The following is a 23,047-nucleotide window of genomic DNA, read 5'->3' on the forward strand; positions in this document are numbered from 1 at the left end:
GGTGTATACAGCAGCAGGGCAATAACCATTTATTAGAGGTGGGAATCACAGGGTACCTCACAATTAGGGCTGAACGATATATCGTTATCGTATCGATATCTAGATATGAACATTCAAGATATTCATATCGCAAAAGCAACGATATAAACAGTATAGATTTTCCCCCGCGCTCGTCCTACATGTACATTTCTGGCACAATAAACTTCATTTTCACGATTGCCCTTGAATGCACCACTGCGGCCAGCCAACCACAAACCTTATTTCATGCTTGCTGTGGATCGACAGCTGAAGCCAACCAATAACAAACATAGGAGGGCGGGAAGGAGACGGACACTGAGACGCGCACATACACAACGGGAAAGAAAGTGACGTGAGTGCGGAAGACAATGCGGCCGGTGGCGATTTTGTGCCAAAACATAAATCATCGTATTTTGGATTTAAAAAGGATGATGTCAACCAGAGCGAGGTGTTGTGCTCTGTTGTGAAGGTCGTGCTTGGCAAAAATTGCAACGAAGCAAGGTAGCACAACAAACATGTTTCACCACCTGAAACAACACCATCGTGTGCTGCACGAGGAGTGTATTACAATGAGAGAAACACTTCTCAGTCATCCCAAAAGAAGCCCAAGCAAAGTGTGTTTACTGATGCGTTCAGTAGCGTTACACCGTATGAGTCGACGTCCACCAGACATAAAGGCGTTACAGACGCTATAACATACCACATTGCAAAAGACATGGTACCCGTGTACACAGTCTCACAGTGAGTTATCAATAAAACTGCACTTTCCATGTGGAAAGTTTCCACAGTCTTTTCAATTATGATGTTTTTATTTTTCTGAAAAATGCTTGGTTTTCACCAAACCCGTAGTCATAGCGTATCATATCGATGAAATTTTGTCCATATCGTTCAGCCCTACTCACAATACAACAACAACAATAATAATAATAATAATAATAATAGCACGATACAACGATTCTTTGATAATCAATATATTGCAAGGAAAGTGCAGGATTTCTCTATTTGTTCAGAAATCTTTTAAAGTAGCATTATCCTGATGTAAACACCAGGTAACTTCCACCCAAGTGTCGCCTCAGTCATTTAAGCAGCGCCACCGTGAGGAGACATCAAGTAGAGACAGCCAGCGAGTGAAACTGGCAGGGACTGTTTACTTCCCTTAATTTAATAATTAAAATATCAGTTTTAGGCCTGGTGTGTCGATTACTGTATTGCACGAGGAAATATATGGACGACGATATATCACCTGTTTAAAGCCGTCTAGCTGTACTAGCAAAATGTTGCTGTTGCCTCCAAAAACAAATCACTTCCTATGTGCAGCACGGGAATATTGCCAGGCGACACATCATCAGAACACTGCTACACTGAGAAACACAAAGAGTCATGTGGAGCTGATTGGTTTAGTCAGTGCTGTATGAACTCATTTTGCAACTGTCAGGAACAATTTTTATTCGTATTTGATGTATATTTAACTTTAGGTCTTACCACAGTTGTCCACAGAGTTTACAAGTGCAAAGAGGGATCAATCTATTACCTACTGTAACTGTGGTCATGTGGTGTGGGATCAGTTGGCCCATGGGCTGGCTTACAACGGCTCTGTTTGTCTGCTCTGTGTCCAGTTTGCACAGCAGACATTTTGACAGGTCAGTGTGAGAAAATCACAGGTGTAAATAATCAAATTAATGATGGCCGTGTTCCATTTAGCTCTCATCAGTGTCAGGGCGGTTGACAGCTAAACTTCCCTAACTGACATGTACTGAACAGAGCCCAAATAAAGTGAACTGTAACACCTGTGCATTACCTCCTAAAAATGGCCGCAGTGCAAAGAACCCAAACTGAAGACTCTAACAAATCCAAATTATTCTTTAAATGTGTCTTCAAGGGCATCGCTGTAGCATTATTACATAACATGCTCTCGGTCTCTGTTATTTGTTCTATTAATGCAAAAACTGCGTGGCATTGTTTGCTGTAAATCATCCGCCTCCGTTAGAAAGCCTTTTAACTCTCCTCCAATAAATTATCCCTCAAAATCTTGCCACGTCGCATATTTTATTGTCACAGGTCTGTATATTTAGGGCATTCTTTTTTTTTTTAGAGGAGACAGCAGTTAATCATCGTTTGACACAGTACTTCTTAATAAAGGGTAGATTAAAAACTATTTAATTACACGCCTCATGTGCGGAAAAGTGATTTGTTAGTATGTAAATAAGCAATAAGTGTGATCGGTGAAATGGCACCGATTACATCTTCCGACTTAAATGAAGATGAAGCTACGTGAGGTGACAAAATGTCAGAGAATTTGGCGTCCCGGCAGATGACACGCTGGTATTAAATCTAAACATTATTAAATCGCTCTCATTCAGGCATAACAGTAGACTCAGCAAAGAAAGAAAAAGGACAGAAACAAAGAAAGAAAACAGGAGTCACAACCAGGTCCAATATTAAATTTAAAAATCCCTCGTGTGTGAATAAGTCACTTATACCAAATCATTGCTGTGGTCTGGATTACCGCTCATTGTTGGGACTCGCAGCATAATCTCACCGCTGTTTGAATAATTCCTGTTAGCTGAAAGTGGATGAAGTGGAAAAAAGTAAATGACAAACTTGCGAGTGGAATACATTACACGCGACTGCCTCTGCACCATGTCACCTCTGTGAGACCTTCTGAGTAAAAAAAAAAAGAAAAAACATCAATAAATCAGCAGGCGTGCGCAGCAGGAAGGTAACTCTGCTCTCTCCATGTATAATATGATGCTAAAAGCACATTTTTCTCCTTCTCGCTCTCTGCCTGCGCTTTGCCATTTATCCCCAGAGTACCCAGGCTCAGCAAAATCACATCAGAAAACAACACTTCGACTAAGTTGCTGTTTTTTTGTCCTCCACCATAGCAGACGCTCTTTTGACCACTTTTGTTTTCGCTGACTTGGAGGAGTTTGTCCACTCGGTTGCATCAGTAGTTGCTTCCTACTTGTTGGTAAATGCCTCTTGTACTCGGCACAGTAATCACTCTGCTGACTCCACAACCCTTCATCTGTACTACACAGTAATCTAAATGGAAATGGCCCCACGTCTGTGCTAGTCTCATAAACCTGCTGTGTATTTACTGTCCACTGACGGAGCAGGCCACAAAAATCACCTTCAATCCTGCACAGGGACACTAGACGTTACTGTAAGTACGATGAAATTATGATAAGTACATCCGGCAAAAAGCACAGCCTAAAGTAGGCCTACATTTCTTTTTCGACTAGGAGACAAGGGGACAACTTGTGGACACTTACTCCAGACTAATTGCCAGTCTTGTTGACCATCTTCAGACGGACCAGAATGCAGCAGCAAGGCTTTTAACTGGGACAAAGCGAAGGCAGCACATTTCCCCTGCTTTTAGCTTGCCTTCAGTGGCTGCCAATCAATTTTAGGATTCAATTTAATCTCCTAGTACCCTACTCCCCAGGAAGTTCCCTAAGGTAATCAGATCAAAGACTCTTGATGACCCCCCCGTACCCGTTTTGAGATCCGGAGAGACCGTTCTTTCCAGGCAGCAGACCCCCAATTATAGAACACACTTCCCTTGCCCCCTCCGCTGTATGGACTCTTTTAAGGAGTTGAAAACTTATCTTTTTAGACAGGCTTTTACTTGGGGGTTGATTTTAATTGGTTTATGACAACTGTCTAGTAGGCGCATTTATTTTCCTTGCTGTCATATTTTATGTGTGACTGTACAGCACTTTGTGATTCTTATCTGTGAAAAATGTTAAATAAACTTTATTTACTTGCCTCACTAATATAAACACAATATCCTGCTCCAAAGATATTGTCAACGTGGTGTTACAGTACCTAGAGGTCTAACTTGACCTCTGTTCATTTTAGCCAATAAAATCAAAGACATCTCAGTAAATGATGAGACTAATGTTATTCAGTTCTGTGCAAAAGGCTTCGGGCACGACCAGCTTTGCTGTTTTTATGTCTCATTGACATTTAGATTGAAATGATGTCAGTGAGTTTAACTCCTATAACATGTATATATTGTGTTTTATCACAGTATTTGTGTTTTAACACAAGCCTGGTGTTAACAGACCAACAGTAGGACAAACACAGGTTTAACCAATAACATTAATTATGGTTCCACTCCTGGTTTAACAGAGCCAGACTCAAGTGTAAGAGTATGTCACACTAAATGTACACATTTTTTTTAGTGTCCCAATAAAGTAATTGATTAATAATTATACTGTATGGTCATTGCTAAAACAACAAATCTTATGGTGGCCTCAGACTTTTGCACTGTGCTGTATATTTTTTTATTATTTAAATAGTGCTACTTACATTAGCCAAAATGTTTGCGCCACTCTTTCCTAATCAATATAAATCCATGTTTATATTGAAAAGTAACGGCCCATTTTATTCACTTTGGTTGCCTTTCAATGACGCCATTCACCTCTGTGGAGCTGCTGCTAAGTTTGCCTTAAATAATATTCACTTATAAACGTTTTTAACCGTTTAAAACTACTCCTTTGTGCTCGAACGCCAAGAAAACTTTAGTGTCAAGTCGCACTTTTACTAGACCTACAAATTATTTCACAATAAAAGCCTTGTTGGGAAAAATAAATGGAAACCGGATACGAAAAAATGTTACGGTGCTTTTACTTTTAAACCGAAAAGGACAGGATGTGTTTGTGACACGTACGACAGATGAAGGTATTGACAGCTAAACTGAGATTCACCAGGTGTAGTGAGTTTTGTAATCGGTGACAGGAGGAGTTGGTCGAAAACACTGATCTAAAATCAATATTAGTGTTTTTAAACACATACAACCCGTTTAATCCCATGTTTTGTGTGAACACCAGGGCCGTTTCTTGCTTTGTGGGGGGGTGGGAGCGATATGTGCATACAATTATGTTGCAATAACAGTGTATGTGACAAGAGTTGACAGAATTTCAAAATAAAAGTGTTGTGTCCTTTAATATGCAACAATATATAGTTCACAATAAAAGTGTACTTATGATGCAAAATTAAACTATTAATCAAAAGGGCCATATGTGGCCAATGGGCGGCGAGTTTGAAACATCTGAAATAAGGGATTTAATAAACACAGGAGACAGCTACAGATAAAGACAGGTCATTTTAATTCTCCTCAGAAGAGGCTGAACATGCATCTTTGTTGCCCCCTGTTGGCCTGGAGGTGTACAGCTGTAGAAACAGCGATGGTGAACACTCGTTGTCTTCACAACAGTTCTCCTCAGAACAGTTTTCCGCAGTACCTGTCAGTCACGTTGAGCGCACTGAGGACTTCCCACAGTTCTCCTGTGAAGTTAGAATCTCTTCCCAGACTGACTCTTGTCTCGTCTCTGAAGTTACTTCTTTGTAGAGCTTGTTGTTTGTTTGGGTTCTTGACAGGCAGCAGAGGGAAACTTGTACCGATCACACACTCCTCTGTAGGCTAGTGTGCAGTGGATGGATAAAAAATCCAAAAAGTGCCAAAAACATTTTTTTTTTCTTTTGCACAGTGCTGTATGCATCTCCCCCTGTGCTGAGATTAATTACATCCCCCAAAGGAGATATTGCAATTAAATTATGGATAAAACACTGAGTTACGACCGCAGTTTCTACTGGAAACAAACAACCTGTGTCAGCAACACTGTTTTCATTTAAAAATAAGATTTGATTCTGGTGTAAAATGATATTTCGGTGCTACAATTAATACAAACATGGGACTCTCTCCAACTCTAATGTGTACTTGTTGTGATGAATGTGTTCAATAGTCTGGAGAAGACTTCGGGATCAAGACTTCCTTACAACAGCGTTGATTAAAGGCCTCGCAGCATTAGCTAATTTTCTTTTAATGCCGCTATCGGAACGATCTGTCCCCATTTTTACGCCGCCACCTTCGTCCAGGACAGACTACAGAATATTCACACGTACGTAGATAAGAAGGTATTGTGTTGCCCTCGTGAACTGTACAGCGTGTGCAGGATGGATTAATCACATAAGCCACAATGCACCAGGGAAGAGGCAGTGGAAAGCTGTCATAAACAGATAAGCACGAATGAAAGCGGCGCGGCCGTGTGCCTTAAAGTCCCCGCCGTTGGTTGTGAAAACAGCTGACTGTCCTCCGAGTGTGCGCCTTCATTTCCACACTATCTTTAAAGTGTCTTCATTATCGTCGAGGTCGATTAAAAAGAGGAGGGGGAAAAAAAAAAAAGAAAATAGCCAGTGACTGCAGCAGCTTCCAGCTCTGATAATGTCACTGTCCTCATTATTATGCAGTTTATTTTCTTTTTTGCCCGAGTACAAAGTTTGCCAGACAGTTTTAAATACCAGAGAAAGGTCACGTGAAGGTGAGGGAGAATAAAAGCGATGTGCTGCTTTAGGACGGTGGACTGTAACTTGAATGGAGTGAAGCCAGTGGATTATTATTATTACTGCTGGAGCGAGTGGGGGTGATGTGAGAGAGTGGCAAGGAAAACAACAAGAGGTTGAGAGTATAATTCATAAAATGGCCCTGAGAATAATAAACACACTGTTAGTTTAAAGGTGTTAAAACATTAAACCATTAAAAATGAGTTTTGTGCTGATTAATATCCACACGAGTCTCTGTGTTGTAATGTAACAAAGTACAAATACTTTGATTCACGTATCTCTACTTTGTTATTTTGAGCCGACCAGAGTCAAACATATTCAGACATGTCTGACTGAGGTCAGGTCAGGTCTTTTAGCCTCACACACGAACAGATTTCTGCGCCAACCGGCCACGCCGAATGTCCCCAACTCGTGCTTACTCTTGTGGGCAAGAACCAGGCAGATAGATGTTGTAGTGTGTCCCCAGCTCAGAACTGGATTCTACTGCTCAAAATAAACCTGGTTCGCAATCACAGTTTTATCACAAGCGTGATTTTAGCCACTCATAAACGGGATTGTGCAAAACTGAAAATGTCTACTCTGCCAACAGCAGCGCTGCCTCATAATTAAGCCTCCGTATGCCAAAATCTGCAACTCACAGCATGTGTGTGTGTGTGTGTGTGTGTTTGTGTGTGTGTGTCAAATCAGGACCACAGCGTTGTGAGGTCCACAGGAGGCGATAGAGGTTCCTGCACTGGAGCTTTAAAGTAATGAAAAAGCAATTGTGATAACCGTACAGTTCACCCCAGAAAAGGGGTGAAGTAGAATTAAATCATCTAAGTGAAGCTGTAGCTTATGGATTCCTGTTCTAAATGACTCTATTGCTTTAATTAAATCAGATATGACGTACAAATGACTTCAACAATTCAGCCCTGGACCATTATTCTGCCTCCTTAAAAAGCCTCCGGTGGTTTTACTTCTTGCACTGCTGCAGTGATACAGAGGTGAATTACCCCGGCACCATGTGACTTCACTGGAGGATGTGGTTAATCCTGCAACAGGGAATAGTTTCCCAAACAGAGGCTTCAGCTGTCAGAAACAGCTGGGTTTTCCCCAACAGCCCATGAAATGAGGATATAGAATAGAATAGAAGTATCTATAAGGCATTTTAATCGCCTTGTGTGTCATCGCTCTCATGTACTTTTACTAATTATGAGTATTGTCACTGAAAAAATACACACGTATCTACACACGACAGCTTTACAAGTTTCCACTAATGCTCACAGGACATGGAAGAGTCAGAAAGAATAACTTCCCAGGGTTGTGACGATGACCCTAATTAAGCTGAGAGTCTCCAAATACTGTCGCTCGACGTGACACAGTTACGGCTGTTTACTTTCTGCCGGCGAGCCAACAAAGTCTAATGTGGCTGTCAACAGAAAGACGGCTTCCTCCAGTGGAAACGGTTCACAGTGAGGTTTGTGAATTATCCAGAGAAACTAAGACTTTAAATACATCTTCTTCTTTTTTTTTTTAACTGAATCAGGCCACAGGCAGGAATTTAATGAGCGGATGTTTTTGAAGAGTGAAATTGTCCTCGTACCATTAGAGGAAAAATGAGAAGAGAACCGACCTCAACAGCTGATTTGCTACAGAGGGAAGCCAAAGCCCAAACCCATAGATAAAGACACGCGGGGCATCCCATAACGCTTTGTGTGCAGCAGCGTGGGATACAGTGATGAGGGACTGCAGCAAACAGCAGCAACACAGAATGTTTCGCCATCCATCACTGCGGCACAACAACTCAACCCAGCACAGCGGTGTGGAGTCAGAAACACTGGAAGAGCACAAACGAGGAAAGGCAACGTCCCCAAACTCAGTGTGGGGGCGAACGGGTGAGCAGATAAACAACTTTTCAAAGAAGAGATTGTGCTGCTGAGTGTGTGGAAGCCTGGATGTGTGTGTGTGTGTGTGTGTGTGTGTGTGTGTGTAGGGGCCTTGTCTCTGAATATGTGACACAAATGGTGTAGGGGAGTTAAGTTAAGGCGTTCGCAAGCCCAAGCGGCCTTGTTAGGGGGCAGGGAGGGAACTCATCAGTGCACGAGATCAGGACTGACAGAGGAGCTTGTTAACCGCAGCACAGTAGCCAAGAGACTGGCTCATTAGGGACAAGCACCAGTCGCCTGCTCGAGCCCTGCTGATCTCACCAGATGGCTCCATGTCTGCCCGCCGATGACGGACATCACCATTATTTCTTAACTAATTACGTAGTGTCCTTTTTCTTTAAAGGAATCTATTCATTTCAATCATGGTTTGACTTTGCCCAGAATTTGATGTTTGAAACTTCATATGCCAAAGTCTTATTCACTGAGATTGGAAAAAAAAAAAAAAAAAAAAAAAGGTCTGAAGCAATGTCTGACTAAGAATCCTGTTGCAACATTGCCCCCTGCTGGTGGCTACTCATGGTTTCTTCTTCTCCTCCAGCCCAGCCCAGCAAGAACCATTGAAAAGCAATACCAGAAGCACAAGTGTGACTTGGATGATGTATTTGCTATCGGATCTCACACAAAATTAAGAGTATTGTTGCATGGTATTACTTCTGCAGCATTGGCTGGGTGTAAATTCATTGGCGGCTGATGAGATTGGAGCTTTAATTGAAAGTCATTGAATGTTTTTTTTTTGCACAGCCAGAATTTTTTATTTCTTTTTTTCCTGTGTGTGTGTGTGCTGTAATCACAGCTGCAGAGTCACTGAAAGAAAAGAAAATCTACTTTACCTTGAGGGGAAAATTTGTCTTTTGGTTCAATTATTAATTATTATCGTCAGCAGCAAGAAAAAGGAGTAATTAATGTGAACAAGATACATTCACATCACTTCCGAATTTAATAAATAGGTTGCTCTTGATACCAATATTTAACAATGTACGCACAGCAAGAGCAAAGTTAAGAATAAATACTGATAAAATAATACTAATACTAATATAAAAAGGGCCGCTTCAGTGACTTTTTCAGCTGCTTTCAAGAGATGATGAAACTGCACCATGGGAAATGTTGTATCCCCGCTTCCTGAAGCCGATTTATCCGGGACTACAAATCAGGATATCACAGTTTCTGTGTCCTCAGATTTAGACCATCAATATTTCATCCTGTGCCTCTTCAGTTTCATAAAAAATGCAACGCTAAGTCACTGATCACCTTCAAGTACCAGAAGGCAAAAAAGACGTTTTCGATGGGGGGGGGGGGGGGGGGGGGGAGAAAGAGCCTCTTATGACTGATGTGGTTTTATAGCATTTTTAATATTGATGCAGTCTGTCAGTGGTTTACTGCTGCAGATGGTTGAGATTAAGCCAGATTTTTTATTACGTTAGATATTTCACTCCAGCGGTTCCCAACCCCCCCCCCCCCCCTATAAAAAGTCACAGTGACTCTGAAGGGCTGTAAGAAAGTAAGATTAGTCCCTACTTTCAGGGATCTTTTGTGATTATTTCCCAATTTAATCTGGATTTACACCAAATAAGTAAGCGCTAATGTGCTTGGTTCCTGTCACAGATTTTAATCCAAAATAAGACAAGTAAAAAAAAAACATGCCGCAAATGAACCAAAAACAGCCCAAGCAAACGGATACATGTACAAATGCCTTCATTTAATGTATGCACTTACACAAACAATAACTTATGAGAGACGTACAGGAATTATTTCTGCCATTTTATTCTTTTTTCTTCACATTATTGCTTTACAGTAAAATGCATTGGTTGGATATGTCCAGTATAGCAAGACAATACATTCATATAAGTTATACAGATGTCCTCAGTAATGTTTTTTTATAGTAACTAACTTTACATTAAATATATATATATATATATATATCTCATTATTTTTTTTAATCATTTATTATTCTGGACAAACAACTCCCACATCACATTGAGCTCACAGTGCATCGGGTCGCATTCAGTCAAGAAATACACACCAATCCTCCTCTCTCACGTTCGTTTGAAACTGCTAAACGTGTGTGCGTGTGTCTAAAGTGTGCGCTCACTTTGCTATACCACTTCCATACAATCTAGGTTTTTATGCAGAGCTACGACGAAGTATGGCATCGGAAATCACTTTTTATTTTTTTTTTTAATGCCTCCTCTCTCCAAACGCAGACTTCTTGTTACAAAGATTCAGACGACCAGTGAGAACAGATGCCGCGTGTCAAAATGAGGACAAGAAAGAAAAACAGAACAAAAAAAAGCAGTGTTTTTTTTTCCCCTGCTGAGGTGTTACCGCTCAAACCTGACAAATGGGACATGACCACACAGAGCAGCAACAGAAGAGAGAAAAAAAACTAAAACCTAAAAACCTTAACACTGCACATTCTGAATCAACTCAATTTTACAGTACAAACATGCCTTTTCCCCACAAAAAGCATCAAAAAACAGGTCCTGTATGTACAGAAGACCCACTGGAGAAGGTTTGGAGGGTGAGGAAAGTTTACGAGGATGTGAGGGGTTAGTCTGTGGGCCCTGTGTGGTCACCTCTGTCCAGCAAACGCTGCAATCGGAACCCTGGAATAAAAGCAGTTTTAAGGGGGGTCCAATTCTCTTTAAAAATTCCTTAAAGTCTGCCCTCACCCAGGTCCACGGAGCAGTGACAGTCCCAGGAGTGGAGGAGAGTCATCCATCCTTTCATCCATCCACGTGTTCCCTGCTGCTCCTTTAAGTTGAGTTGCAGGGGAAAATGTAATGCCCTTGTGCAAGAGAAGGGGGCGGTAAGGGGTGTGTGTACAGTGTGCAGGAGGTGAAATCAGACTTCCCACAATGCCAGAAAAGGTCCAGAACTATTGGCTCAACTGAGAAACACACACACACACACCTACACCTGTGAGCTCACACATCAAGTACCACAAGACAAACTGACGTCACATCTTCACGGGACCTCCCCCGTCCTTTATATGGCAACCTTGCAGGTGGGGCTTTTCCGTCACACAGAGATTTCTTTACATTGAGATTGCATATACAAGTGCCTGCTGCCAGCAGAGTGACAGAGGGATATATTAAATCACCACCACTTCAGTTTTTCAAAGTCTCTGCGCCTCATTTGTGGACTTCGCACACACACACACACACACACAAAAAACGTCTGGATTGCAGTGTAGCACGTAGCTGCCGAGTTTTGTAAAATGGGTCGGGCAGGTTTCCATGGAGACGAAGCCCGGAAAGCCCTCAGCCTTTTTGCTGTGCTGTGCTGTGGAGGAGCCTGCGTTTGTCCAGCATGCAACTGCAGACAGAGGCGCGCGCGTGCGCGTGTGTGTACTCGTGGTGTTCACAGGGCTCCAGTCTGTTTGAGAGCCTGGTGTGAGAAACGTACGGAACACACACAAACACTCACACACACAAAATTCTCTCTCTCACGCACACACTCAGACATATACACTGAAAATACATACACACACACACACAGAAGGAAGCACTAGTTGATTCAGAATGAGAGGATGGCTGTTAAAGTGCAATATATACATGTAACTCAAAAATCAATAGACCATCACCATCGCCGCCTCTTGGAGTTGTCCATTTCCAAGTTTCCCTGATAACCGACACCTGTAGTTTGTACCCTTGGCCTGGGTAGAGGGGCTGCAGAACCCCCTACTGTCCAAAGGCTGTTACAGCAGACAGTGTTGACAAGTGACTGCCTGGTTTCTTTGCATTTTTCTTTAAAACAACTCTCTCTCCACGCAGCCGCTGCTCTCGAGACGAGAAGCCATCAGATGATGACAAAAAATAAGATGCATCCCATTTATCCGGAGACAGTCGTTTTGCTTCTTCTCTGAAGTTGTGCAGAGGGAAAAGAGGAACAACCCAGCACTGGCGTGGAATCCCCTCCCAGCAGCCTGCATTACTACCCCTCCGAGTGGTCAAATCTCCTTACAGCACAAAAGCAAGAAAACCCATTTTTCCATGTGCGCCTTGCAACAAAGCCCTCCTCCACATTTCATACGAGACAAAAAGAAATAAATACAAAAAAAAAAATAAACGTGTTTACAAGTTTACATTGTGCAGTGCTGCATATGCATAACACCTTCACAGTCGACTGACACGGACTGTGGCTTATTCCGACAACAGAGTGTCCTGACGGTGTCTTTTTTTTTTCCTCTTTCTTTCTTTGTTTTTTGTTTTTTTTTGTTAAGAAAAAGAAGAAGTAGATTCAATCAAGCAGATGAGGGCGGAGAGGAGTTGCGCAAGGGGCGAGTGAAGTGAACCGCTAACACGATCTGCTCCCTGATGCCAAAGGCCATGCCGGGAGAGTCAGGTCCAGGACTGGAGGAGGGGGAGCTGCCGACGACAAGAACCTCCTCCAGAGGTCAAGAGGGAAAAGGAAGGAAAAGTGTTTCTTTTTTTTTGTTTGTTTCTTTGGGGTGCTGGGGGAAATATCTTGGTCAATTGCTCTACGTATGAGATTTTGGTTGCTCTTTTTCCCTTCACAGAACTCTAGTTTGGTTTGTTGAAAGGCTTTGAAAAAACGGGTGTGTGGAAATCTACAATGTGAACAATGAAAACGCACACCAACAATCAACGGGGGGGTGGGGGGGCGGGGGGCACTTATGATTCTGGACGTCCCCAACATCTAAAAAGGCATGCTAAATGGGCAGAGAGTGCACACAGGAACTAAAGACTTTACTGCAGTAACAGGTAACACCTGTAATAAATTTAAAAAAAAAAAAGAAAAAAGGAAGGAACCGTGTGATCGGGAGACAGAGACCTATCCACCATCACAGTGTTCTCCCTCTGGAGGAAATTCATATTTAATTTATCACATTTGGGACTAAAGAATCACAAGGATGAGAAGGGGACGGGGTCTTGCAGATAGGTCCAGTATTATTGGAAGAAGAAAAAAGAAAATCAAAGTCTGGGTGTGCCATGAGAGCTTTGAGGTTTTGGTATTCCGAGACATGCTGCTGTGCAACTAACGACTACTACTCCTACAGGTCCACCTCTATGCACATGGGCAGGTTGACAAAGGTGAAGACGTTGAACTCGATCAGGATGGAGAAGCAGAGGAAAATGGCATACAGGATCAGGACGTAGATGCCCAGCTTCACGGTCAGCCTCCATTTATTCAGGTGGATCCCCAGAACCTGCGCATGTACACAGGCATCATCTTTGACAATAATCTTTAAAAAGGATGACTCCAAACTGAAATGTGGCACATTCAAACTCTCATCTCGGTAATCGATAAAATGCAATTTCTTTTCACATTTTGGTATTGCGCCTCTGTCCTAATCTGTTCTCATCAGATGATCACGGACAAATGCGCTCGTTTCAAACACAACCTGTAATTCATGATTATCTCCCAATCTCTGTGACAGCTCTGTGATTCTGATAACACAGTTTTATCGACCCAATTTGTTTTGCAATCAGATACTGGATATGATTATTTACAACTGTTTTGCACTTATCTATCTATCTATCTATCTATCTATCTATCTATCTATCTATCTATCTATCTATCTATCTATCCTAACTAGCATCTATCTATCTATCTATCTATCTATCTAAGCTAACTAGCATCTATCTATCTATCTATCATCCATCTATGTCCATTTTTATAAACAGTCTATGGTTGTGAGGCTTCTGAACAGAAGTGCAGACGTGTCGTCGTCTCATATATTGATTTACATTATGCTAAAGGAAATTATTAGGGTTTTATTCATTAATAATGATATTTATCATTAATAATGATATTTGTGCGGATCTGTGTGGTAACAAAGATGTTCTCTTCAGTCTGTAGAATAAGGTGTGTATAGATGAAGACAATGATATTTTGACTCTAACAAACATTGTTATTGATTAATTGTTCAGCCCTAAAGTGAGGTGATATCATTTGATTATCCCTGACTGTATGAGATCCCCCGTTCTTTTTAACGTCATAGTTTTCTTAGAACTTTGCACTTGATATCAAACGCAGTGGAAACCAACAGTGACCTGAAAGTTGTTCCATTTAACTGGAAAAACCCCCGCTACAAGAAACCCAGAGCCACAGTACAATACAACAGGGAATCTTTTACATTTTTATGAAGCAGTTACATAACCTGCTTCAGTCACCCCTGCAATGCAGTGCATCAGTTAGTGATGACAGCAGCCAAACATCAATGTTACGGAATTATATAAAAATACGGTACATGTTTTTGCCCTTAACACAAAACAGTAGTAAAAACATAACGCAGTTAAGTCATATTTGAAGTTATCTATTACTTTGTCTTACGTTTCTACTTATTTAGCTCCTGTAAAGCACTCAAATGAACTCCTAATAAGCTATAGAAATAAGCATGAGCTGACTAGTAACCGACGTGAACTCTTGCTCACCGTGAGGGCCACAGAGCCGAGCAGGAGCACCACCGAATACACCAGGCCCCGACTGTTGATCATCACCTGCAACACACGAGACCAAGATCAGCCGTTGCTCATTCTGATGACTCTACGGTGATGGAAAGACTGTTACAAGGCAAAACAACGCTTTACCTCTGATCCATAGTCTATACATATGGTCTGCAAGGCCCAGGGAACCCCGAGACCGACCAGGATATCAAACACGTTGCTGCCGATGGTGTTGGACACGGCCATGTCTCCCAGACCTGCAACACAACAGAGAGAGTGTGTATGCGTACACGTGTGTGTGTGATGTTGGAGCCGCAGCTGTGTGGAGGACATGTTCTCTCATTAGAGAGTTTTTAGACAGCGTTTCCATCGCTTTAAACACAGTCGGGCTGTAAAACAATAGCGCCAGTGAAAACACTGATGGAGACGCACTGTCCCCATTCTCCAGTGGCAGTTGCCATGGCAACCAAGGACAAAGATATCATGGGCCTAGACTTCAGTCTAGGCAGGGACTATAGGCAGCAGTGCCCTACAGCTCAGGGACAGAGTGTTTGACTCTTTACACGACACAGTGCCTTATATACATTCACATGTGTGAACAGGTATTAAAAAGGAGGACAAACTTCAGAATTGCGCTGCTCATCCTTCTCCTTGATGCCCCAAAGCGTCAATAAATTCCCCCTGCTCGTGCCATCTCACTTACGAGGCACATCTTGAATTTCAGGTCAAATTCACCACTTTCTTTTTCCCCAACTTTAGATTTTACACTTTTTTTTTGCTGTTCTGTACATTGCGATATTCTCCAGGGCCACAACCTTATTCAACTGGGATGCAAATGACGCAGAGCCACACTATTAATGTCTATAAACAGCTCTGCACCATTTCCTCTCGTGTCTGTGCTTTGTACTCTTCCAACATGAAAAATGTATTACCCTGCATCGCAGGTGAAAAAAAAAAAAAGTTTCTGTGTGTACATTATGATGCAGTAGATATTTATACAAAATGAACTCTGAAATAGTGTTAAATTGAACCCTTTCACTGTTACTGTAAGAATGAAAAAAGTCAGCTTTAACACTATTTCATAGGGTATTTAGTCCCAACTCTTCTAGTGTTACCTTAACACTGCAGATCTTGTTCCGTTTACAGCATCTACTTGAATAAAGAAAACCACTGACCCCAATCTATCCGCAAAACACACCAGCTATATTTGTAATGTTTGTTTCCTTTAATGATTCGACATCAGGGATCATAAACGTGCAAGATTATTTTTAAAAAACGGCAGCGTCCTGGCAAATTGGTGCTGTTAAATTCATGATTCGTAACCGCAATGGTCACATTTTGGCTCTCGGCTGCATAATAAACCATAATAAAACAGTAGTACTGAACAGGGGTATAAAAAGAGGACACACACCTTGCCGAGCGACGATGAGACTGGCTATGCAGTCTGGGACGCTGGTGCCTGCTGCCAGAAAAGTGATGCCCATGATGACATCAGGGATTCCCAGAGTGTAGCCAATTATAGTCACCTGAGAGGAACACACAGTGTCAGGGATGAAATGTAGCATCACACGCTTGGATAAGAAAACAATCTCATATTCGGACACTAACAGTGTTTAATGTTGCCTAGAGGATAACGTCCAAGTATTTACTGTACTTTACATACTTAAAACTGTTGTTGGCTCTGTGTATATATCGTTTTTAGGAATTATTGATTTGTATTTCATAGGCAAATCTACTTTTACAGTCTCCTGTCAAACACAAGGTCCTTTAGGGTTACTTTAAACAACCATTCCCACAGATTAAGTTTTCATTTCTTTTTTTGGGAAAAAGACAAACCCAAGCCCCAAATTCTCACAAATGACAATAAATGTAATTGCAACAATGTGTTTCAAGCCAGACTTCTATTTTAATTTATTGTAGACGAGACTCAGGTGTAATGTTTCTGTAGCTACTGTATGTAGGTTAACCTGCTATTTATATCCACTGTTTTGAATTGTGATAATAACAATACATAATATGCCATTCGTCTTAATTTTTCTTTGTCGACCTGTGTATTAGTTTGTCTAATTTATTCTTACGTATATTAGCCATTAGCCAACTATGGAACAATCAGCTATTAGCCAACTATGGAACAATTAGCTATTAGCCAACTATGGAACAATCGGCTATTAGCTAACTATAGAACAATTAGCTATTAGCCAACTATGGAACAATTAGCTATTAGCCAACTATGGAACACAGCTATTAGCTAACTATAGAACAATTAGCTATTAGCCAACTATGGAACAATTAGCTATTAGCCAACTATGGAACAATTAGCTATTAGCCAACTATGGAACAATCGGCTATTAGCTAACTATAGAACAATTAGCTAGTAGCCAACAATGGAACAATTAGCTATTAGCCAACTATGGAACAATTAGCTATTAGCCAACTATGGAACAATGAGCTATTAACCAACTATGGAACAATGAGCTATTAGCCAACTATGGAACAATCGGCTATTAGCTAACTATAGAACAATTAGCTAGTAGCCAACTATAGAACAATTAGCTATTAGCTAACTATGGATGCTTGAAGACATTTTATTTGGGGGGGGGGGAATCACTGCAATAAAACAAACAATAGTTGCCAAAAAAAAGCCCAAAGATATGAAGTCTTAATAAAAGAACTCATTGAATATAAACCAAAGTTAGCTAAACTTCACATTTGAAAGATGGACTTGTATAATGTCTGATCATAACAAAGTCACATTTACAGACCCAAGTAAAGATGACCTTGGAAGAGTCCACTCACCATCCAGACCATCAGGTATGAGAAGACTGCGATCCAAACCGTGGACAGAATGAAGGAGACCATGAAGAATTTCTCCCAGCGAGGCTTGGCACAGTTTGGCACGGTGAAGAACAGCAAGAGGAGCAGAGGCCACGAGATCAGCCACTTCACTCTGCTGCCACAGCCCCCTGCAGCACAATTACACAAGAGCACAACAGATTAGCTCGTGTTTTTTTCCATTTGTTCCCACTTTTGCTCGTCTCTGGAGTTTTTGCTTCCATTGGTTTTTTTTAAATTTCTTCCACTGGCTTCGGCGCCGACTCCGGCACCTCATGCGCCAAAGGAAAGCGTTCCTCCTCCCTTCCACTTCTTTTGTCCCAATATAATGCAACAAACACTTGCACCCGCCGAGATGAATTGGCCTATTACACGCTAAATCAGATTAATCAGATTCTTTTCACATCGGCGGCAAGTGACGGATAAAAGAGCAGCCCCCACTCGGAGCCGTCAAAGAGCATCATTATCAGTCAGTGTGTGTGTGTGTGTGTATATGTATATGTGTGTGTATATATATATATATATATATATATACATACATAGCCACCGACTTCATTTGAGCAGGGACATCAATAACTATTGAAGCGTAAAGGATTTCTGCAGCAGATTGAGCAGAGCTGTCTGATGACAAATTCTACTGAATAATGTCTGACAACAGGCAAAACAAGATCGTGTAAAATGAATATATACAGTAGATATACATCACCGAAACATCAAAGATGTGAGGATTATTCATAATTATATACATAACACACATTCATCACGTAAAAAGACTTGAATCACATACTTGGAATACCAAACGGAGAGATGGTTTCGTTCTCCTCCGCCTCTGGGGGTTTGTCCTCTGGCACGTTCCCGTTCTCGATTTCGACCTTGCCGTCAACCACTTGTGTCTCCACGCCGTTGGATGCTTGAACCAACTTCTGACGCTTTCAGAAAGAAACAAACTAAGTCAAAGGGCACATGAGCAGACGCCGCGACCGCTCCTGTAAAATTGCTTTGTTAGTTGGTAATTAAAACCACACAAAAACTAAATTGGAGTTTATAAGTCACTAAGTCGAAGGTGTTGGAGTGTGAACGAGCAGCTGTACCTCTGTAATGATGAGGCGACTGGCCATGCGCAGGCGGGTCTTGGGTCCAAAATGGCTGGTGACCATGACGCGAAGGCCAGCCTCCGGGAACCTGAACTTGGACGGGCTGGCGTTCATGATCTCGTCCACCATCACCACTGAGCCGCGGCTGTAAGCTTTGCTGGGCTTCACTAAAAGAAGGTGGATGGATGTAATAATATATGTAATAAAAAAAAAAATAAAAAAAAAGGAGGAATTTAATCCTCGATCGAGGAGGTTATCACACAATTCACGTACACGTCGACACCATTTCATCGTGTAATGTGAAGTGCTTTTTCATGCGGGTTTTTAAAAGTGATTCGTCATGAATCCATTACAGCCCATTAGGAAAAGTGCAGAGTACAACTTTACAATAATATACAGAGCTAATTTTTAATGGCCCGTAGCTATCGAGCGACACATACTTCACCATAAACATTTGTTTCTTCTTTTTTTAACTGTTGTGCGACAGTTTCTTGGGCCAAGTTATTATGGAATATTAAATGGGTGCTGAACCGGAGCCATTCTGACACTATATCACGGTATAAAGCTGCAATAAGCAAGGTTTTCTCAATGTCAAAATACATTTCCCAAATAAATATCAACATAAATCAAAAGTTAAGGTGTAAAACCATCCTTTAAACAAATGCACGACTGTCCACGCTAAGATAAATTGAAAGTTATCCGTCTTGCAATCCTCTCCCACATCTCGTGTTCCCTGTAACTAAGCAGCTTATGTCGGTGCCTTCCTGTTGCTTGTTGCCTAGAGACTATAGGGTGCGGAAACAAACTGTATATGATGATGTATATGCATAGGTTTTTGAACATTTTTCACATTATGCAAAGAGTTTTAAAATAGTTTGACTTCTTTTTTCTGTGTCCTGTTAAATATATGTTCAATTTTTCATTTTAGGCCGTCCAGCACTTGGGTCATACGTGGTTTTTACTGTATAAACGGGCAATATAAAAACTGACTTGACTAGTTTGATTTAGAAAGAATTCTTATTTAATCTTTCCATAACTCTAAAACACACAGAATTCTCTAAATTTAGAAACAAATGTTTACACTGGACAATGACGACCATGTTAAAACTACATTACATCTATACATGTATGTAGAATGGAGTCCCAGTGAATAAATAAGGTCAAAGGTGTCGTCCAGATCTAACATACAACCTTGGCCTCTTTATGGTTTGAGTCAATGCAGGCCATCTAGGCAGACGCCTAGGGCGCCACCTACTGGAGGGACACCAGACAACCTCAAAATAAGAAAAATATAATAGTAAATATGTATGTATGTATATATTTACACAGTATATATATATATATATATATATATATATATATACACATACATTTACACATATATATATATATATATATATATATATATACACATACATATGATTAAAAATCTGCCTATGGGCGCCTTAATTTGCTTAACAAATGAACATACCTAATAATATAACAGAAAAAGCAAGCGTATGGAACTTCAGACTTCTAATTTCAATGATCCGTTACAAAACAGTGTTTTGTTTTCATTATCATTTACTATTATTTATTAATATGTAGAGTATTTATTTCTGTTTTTCTAGTGTCCATACTTCTATTGTAAACTTCTGTGTTGACTACCATACTAGAGTGTTTTATGACTCGTTTATTAACGTGTTTGTCTCGTTGTCGTCAGCAGGACTGTCTGACATTCATATACTGTACGTTTCATTTTTTCGCAGAAAACTAGCTTTGTTTGTCTGAGGAGTTACTTGGCACCAAAATGTACAGGACTAGACCTGATGATGGGAGCACTTAGTCAAAAAACAAACCAGAAATTGATTAGTCTGGCAGATTTGGAGTCAGCGAATGTTTAAATAGCTGCCTAAAAATGTCCCTTCAGTTTTGAAGTTGTAAATATTTACCCGTCGAGCGAGATTGATTTTGACAATCTGCGACACTTCTTTGGCCCAGAAAATATGATTCTCTGTAAAGACACACACCTGTAAAGCCTCATTTTCTCTTTGTTCTAAACGTGAGATGCAGTGTGTATGGAGGAAAAGTTCCGTTGGACGCCGTTATTTTAACTTTGCCTTAATTTGACTCATTATACATGCACATAAATTAAGAGTGTAAACAGAGCTGGTATAAACATTTCCTCTCGTGAAATTCATTACCACTTCAGGAGCCCCCGGGAGAGCGGCGGAAGAAAAGTAGCACGCGAGCAGAAAGAATTGGCACACACACACACACACACAGCGGCACAACACTGTTGACGGCAGGCAAGGAGAAGTTTAGTAAGGCTAAACAGACAGGCATGTGAACACTAATGCAGCCAAAGTGCGGAGGGTTAGACATCACTGAGTCGCAGTTTTGGAATAGTTAGAGGAAAAAGGAGGAAATAGAGAACGATGTTAGCCAATCTTCAACTGAATGTCAAACAAAGCTGAAGAAGTGAGTTCAGCAACAAGGAGCCAGGACTGAAAGCGACAGACTAGAAGAAGAAGACAATCAAGTCAAAGCTCAGGATATTTCAACATAATCTGATTCATTTCCCATCAGAGAACACTTTGGGGGGGGGAACCCGGCCTGTCTGGTTAACCTTACCTGCCGAGAGTAACGGCAATGACGGGTCGTCATCCAAAACATAGTCATAACTAGTATTACCGTCCTCCATCTCACTGCTGGCCGCGGCGTTACCGTTGGCCACGTTCTTTTTCGACTTCCCCATGAAAAGCCTCTGCATGCTGGAGTTAAATCTAGTAAAAAAAACAACAAAGAAAAAAAAAAACAGATGGAACATAATCCTGACATTAGACACACTGAAGTAGTTCAGCGAGGAAAAACAAGCAAGATGAGGAAATCTGTGCAGAGATTCATGTTTGCAAACAGAGGAGGGGGTCGGAGCTTCAGATGAAAGGCTCACAACTCTTTTGAAATATAGAATGTTTTTAATTAGCCAAAATAAAGTGTTCACAGTGCAAACTTGTATAGGATGAATTTACAGTTGGGTGGCCTAGTTTCTTTAAAGAAAAAAAAAACAACAAGCATCAGCATTACACTAAAGAAAAATTGGCTGAAGTGTGATGTTTTTGCATTACAAACAGAAATCCTCACTGATGTTTATCACAAGGCCACAGTGAGTTTTCATCCGAGTGCACAGAAAAACACACGGAATACTGAAGCGCGCAGAGAGCTGATGATGCTGCTGCTGCTGCTGCTGCTGCTGCTGCCTTTGAACATTATGTGCAACAGAGGCAACATCAGCAGCAGCAGAAAGAGTCAACCCTGGAAATGTTTAGATAAGATTTACACATTCTCCTCTGTCCTTATTCTGCAGGGGTCTGACACCACCATCACCACCACTACTACCATGTGTTGATCTATGTATAAATGTCACTATTCCCTCTCGCCCGGTTCTCTTCTATCTCTCCAACTGGTCGGGGCAGATGGTCAAACACCTCGAGCAGCAGTCTGCTCAGGTTTCATGCTGCCGAGAGTCAGTCTTATTTCTTTCCACATCAATCATTTCCTAATTGAACAGTCGGGTTTCTTTATAACAGGGGTGTCCAAAGGGCCAGGTTTGATAACGCAAAGATTTCCAGGGGGCTAATGATCACCTCAGACCTTTACATTTATTTAATTTTAAATGGAAATATAACTAAATCTAAGCCACGCAGGAGTGGAAAAAAAGCAAAAAAGAAAGCCTTTCTTTCAAATCTGGAGTCAAATAACATAATATGAGATGAGTGCATATGTCTGTCTGTCACAGGTGGGTTTCACACCCGGGACTCTGGTTTCAAAGCAAACTCCTGACCAGCTGAGCTACTGACACGTGAGTGAGCACGATTTTCTGTCCCTTGCCATAAATAATACATTATAAAACCAAAGCTGCGGCCGTACAAAATCTCACCAAGGGCTGTGATTGGCCCGTGGGCCGGACTTTGGACATGCCTGCTTTAGAACACTGTAAAGGTCTCAACCTCATTGAAATGATGTATGTGACGTCATTTAGAGCTAAAACAAAAATGTACTCTAATTAGAAAAAAATACATAATAAACTTGCTGTTTGTAACCAACATGTGGTTATTCTGGTAATTTCACTCGTGTTGTTGCAGGAAGCTGGAGAATCAGCATCTTTGTCACCAGAGTGAAGAGAGTTGGGGAAAACGCCTGTACATATAGTTTCCATTTTTGGCCTGTTTTTGGACGTTGAGACAAAAACTCAAATGTTAGTGTAAATGTGTTATACGCAAAATCTGGTACTTGTGTACAACTGCGGTGTTTTTTTTATTTTGAATAAAACTTTTGCTTTAATTTTAAATTGTTCATACACTATTTTAACATGCAGTAAGTTGTGAATAACAATACCACATATGGAAAATTATTCTGGAAAAATGGACAAAATCAC

General features: G+C 41.1%; 1 protein-coding gene and 1 long non-coding RNA gene across 3 annotated transcripts in view; both read right to left on the reverse strand.

The window, feature by feature from the left end:
* The window catches only part of LOC131443222 (uncharacterized), a 44,985-nt gene extending 40,475 nt beyond the window's left edge, over window positions 1–4,510 (reverse strand). The window contains exon 1 of the long non-coding RNA XR_009233584.1: window positions 4,336–4,510. This is a non-coding gene — a long non-coding RNA (uncharacterized LOC131443222). The remainder of the gene's footprint in view (window positions 1–4,335) is intronic.
* A 5,529-nt stretch (window positions 4,511–10,039) lies between these two features.
* The window catches only part of slc24a4b (solute carrier family 24 member 4b), a 41,786-nt gene continuing 28,778 nt past the window's right edge, over window positions 10,040–23,047 (reverse strand). Inside the window, exons 10-17 of one of the 2 annotated variants that reach the window (XM_058613578.1) lie at window positions 21,304–21,395; window positions 18,628–18,797; window positions 18,324–18,459; window positions 17,501–17,667; window positions 16,116–16,230; window positions 14,849–14,961; window positions 14,693–14,758; window positions 10,040–13,464 (exon numbers count right to left, since the gene is read on the reverse strand). In XM_058613578.1, coding sequence (XP_058469561.1) covers window positions 13,309–13,464; window positions 14,693–14,758; window positions 14,849–14,961; window positions 16,116–16,230; window positions 17,501–17,667; window positions 18,324–18,459; window positions 18,628–18,797; window positions 21,304–21,395 — 1,015 coding nt within the window. In that variant the 3' untranslated portion in view covers window positions 10,040–13,308. Of the gene's footprint in view, window positions 13,465–14,692; window positions 14,759–14,848; window positions 14,962–16,115; window positions 16,231–17,500; window positions 17,668–18,323; window positions 18,466–18,627; window positions 18,798–21,303; window positions 21,396–23,047 lie in introns of both variants that reach the window. The other variant, XM_058613577.1, reaches the window with a different exon arrangement.

The sequence above is a fragment of the Solea solea genome, chromosome 17 (genome assembly GCF_958295425.1).
Source record: "Solea solea chromosome 17, fSolSol10.1, whole genome shotgun sequence".
Lineage (NCBI taxonomy): Eukaryota > Metazoa > Chordata > Actinopteri > Pleuronectiformes > Soleidae > Solea > Solea solea.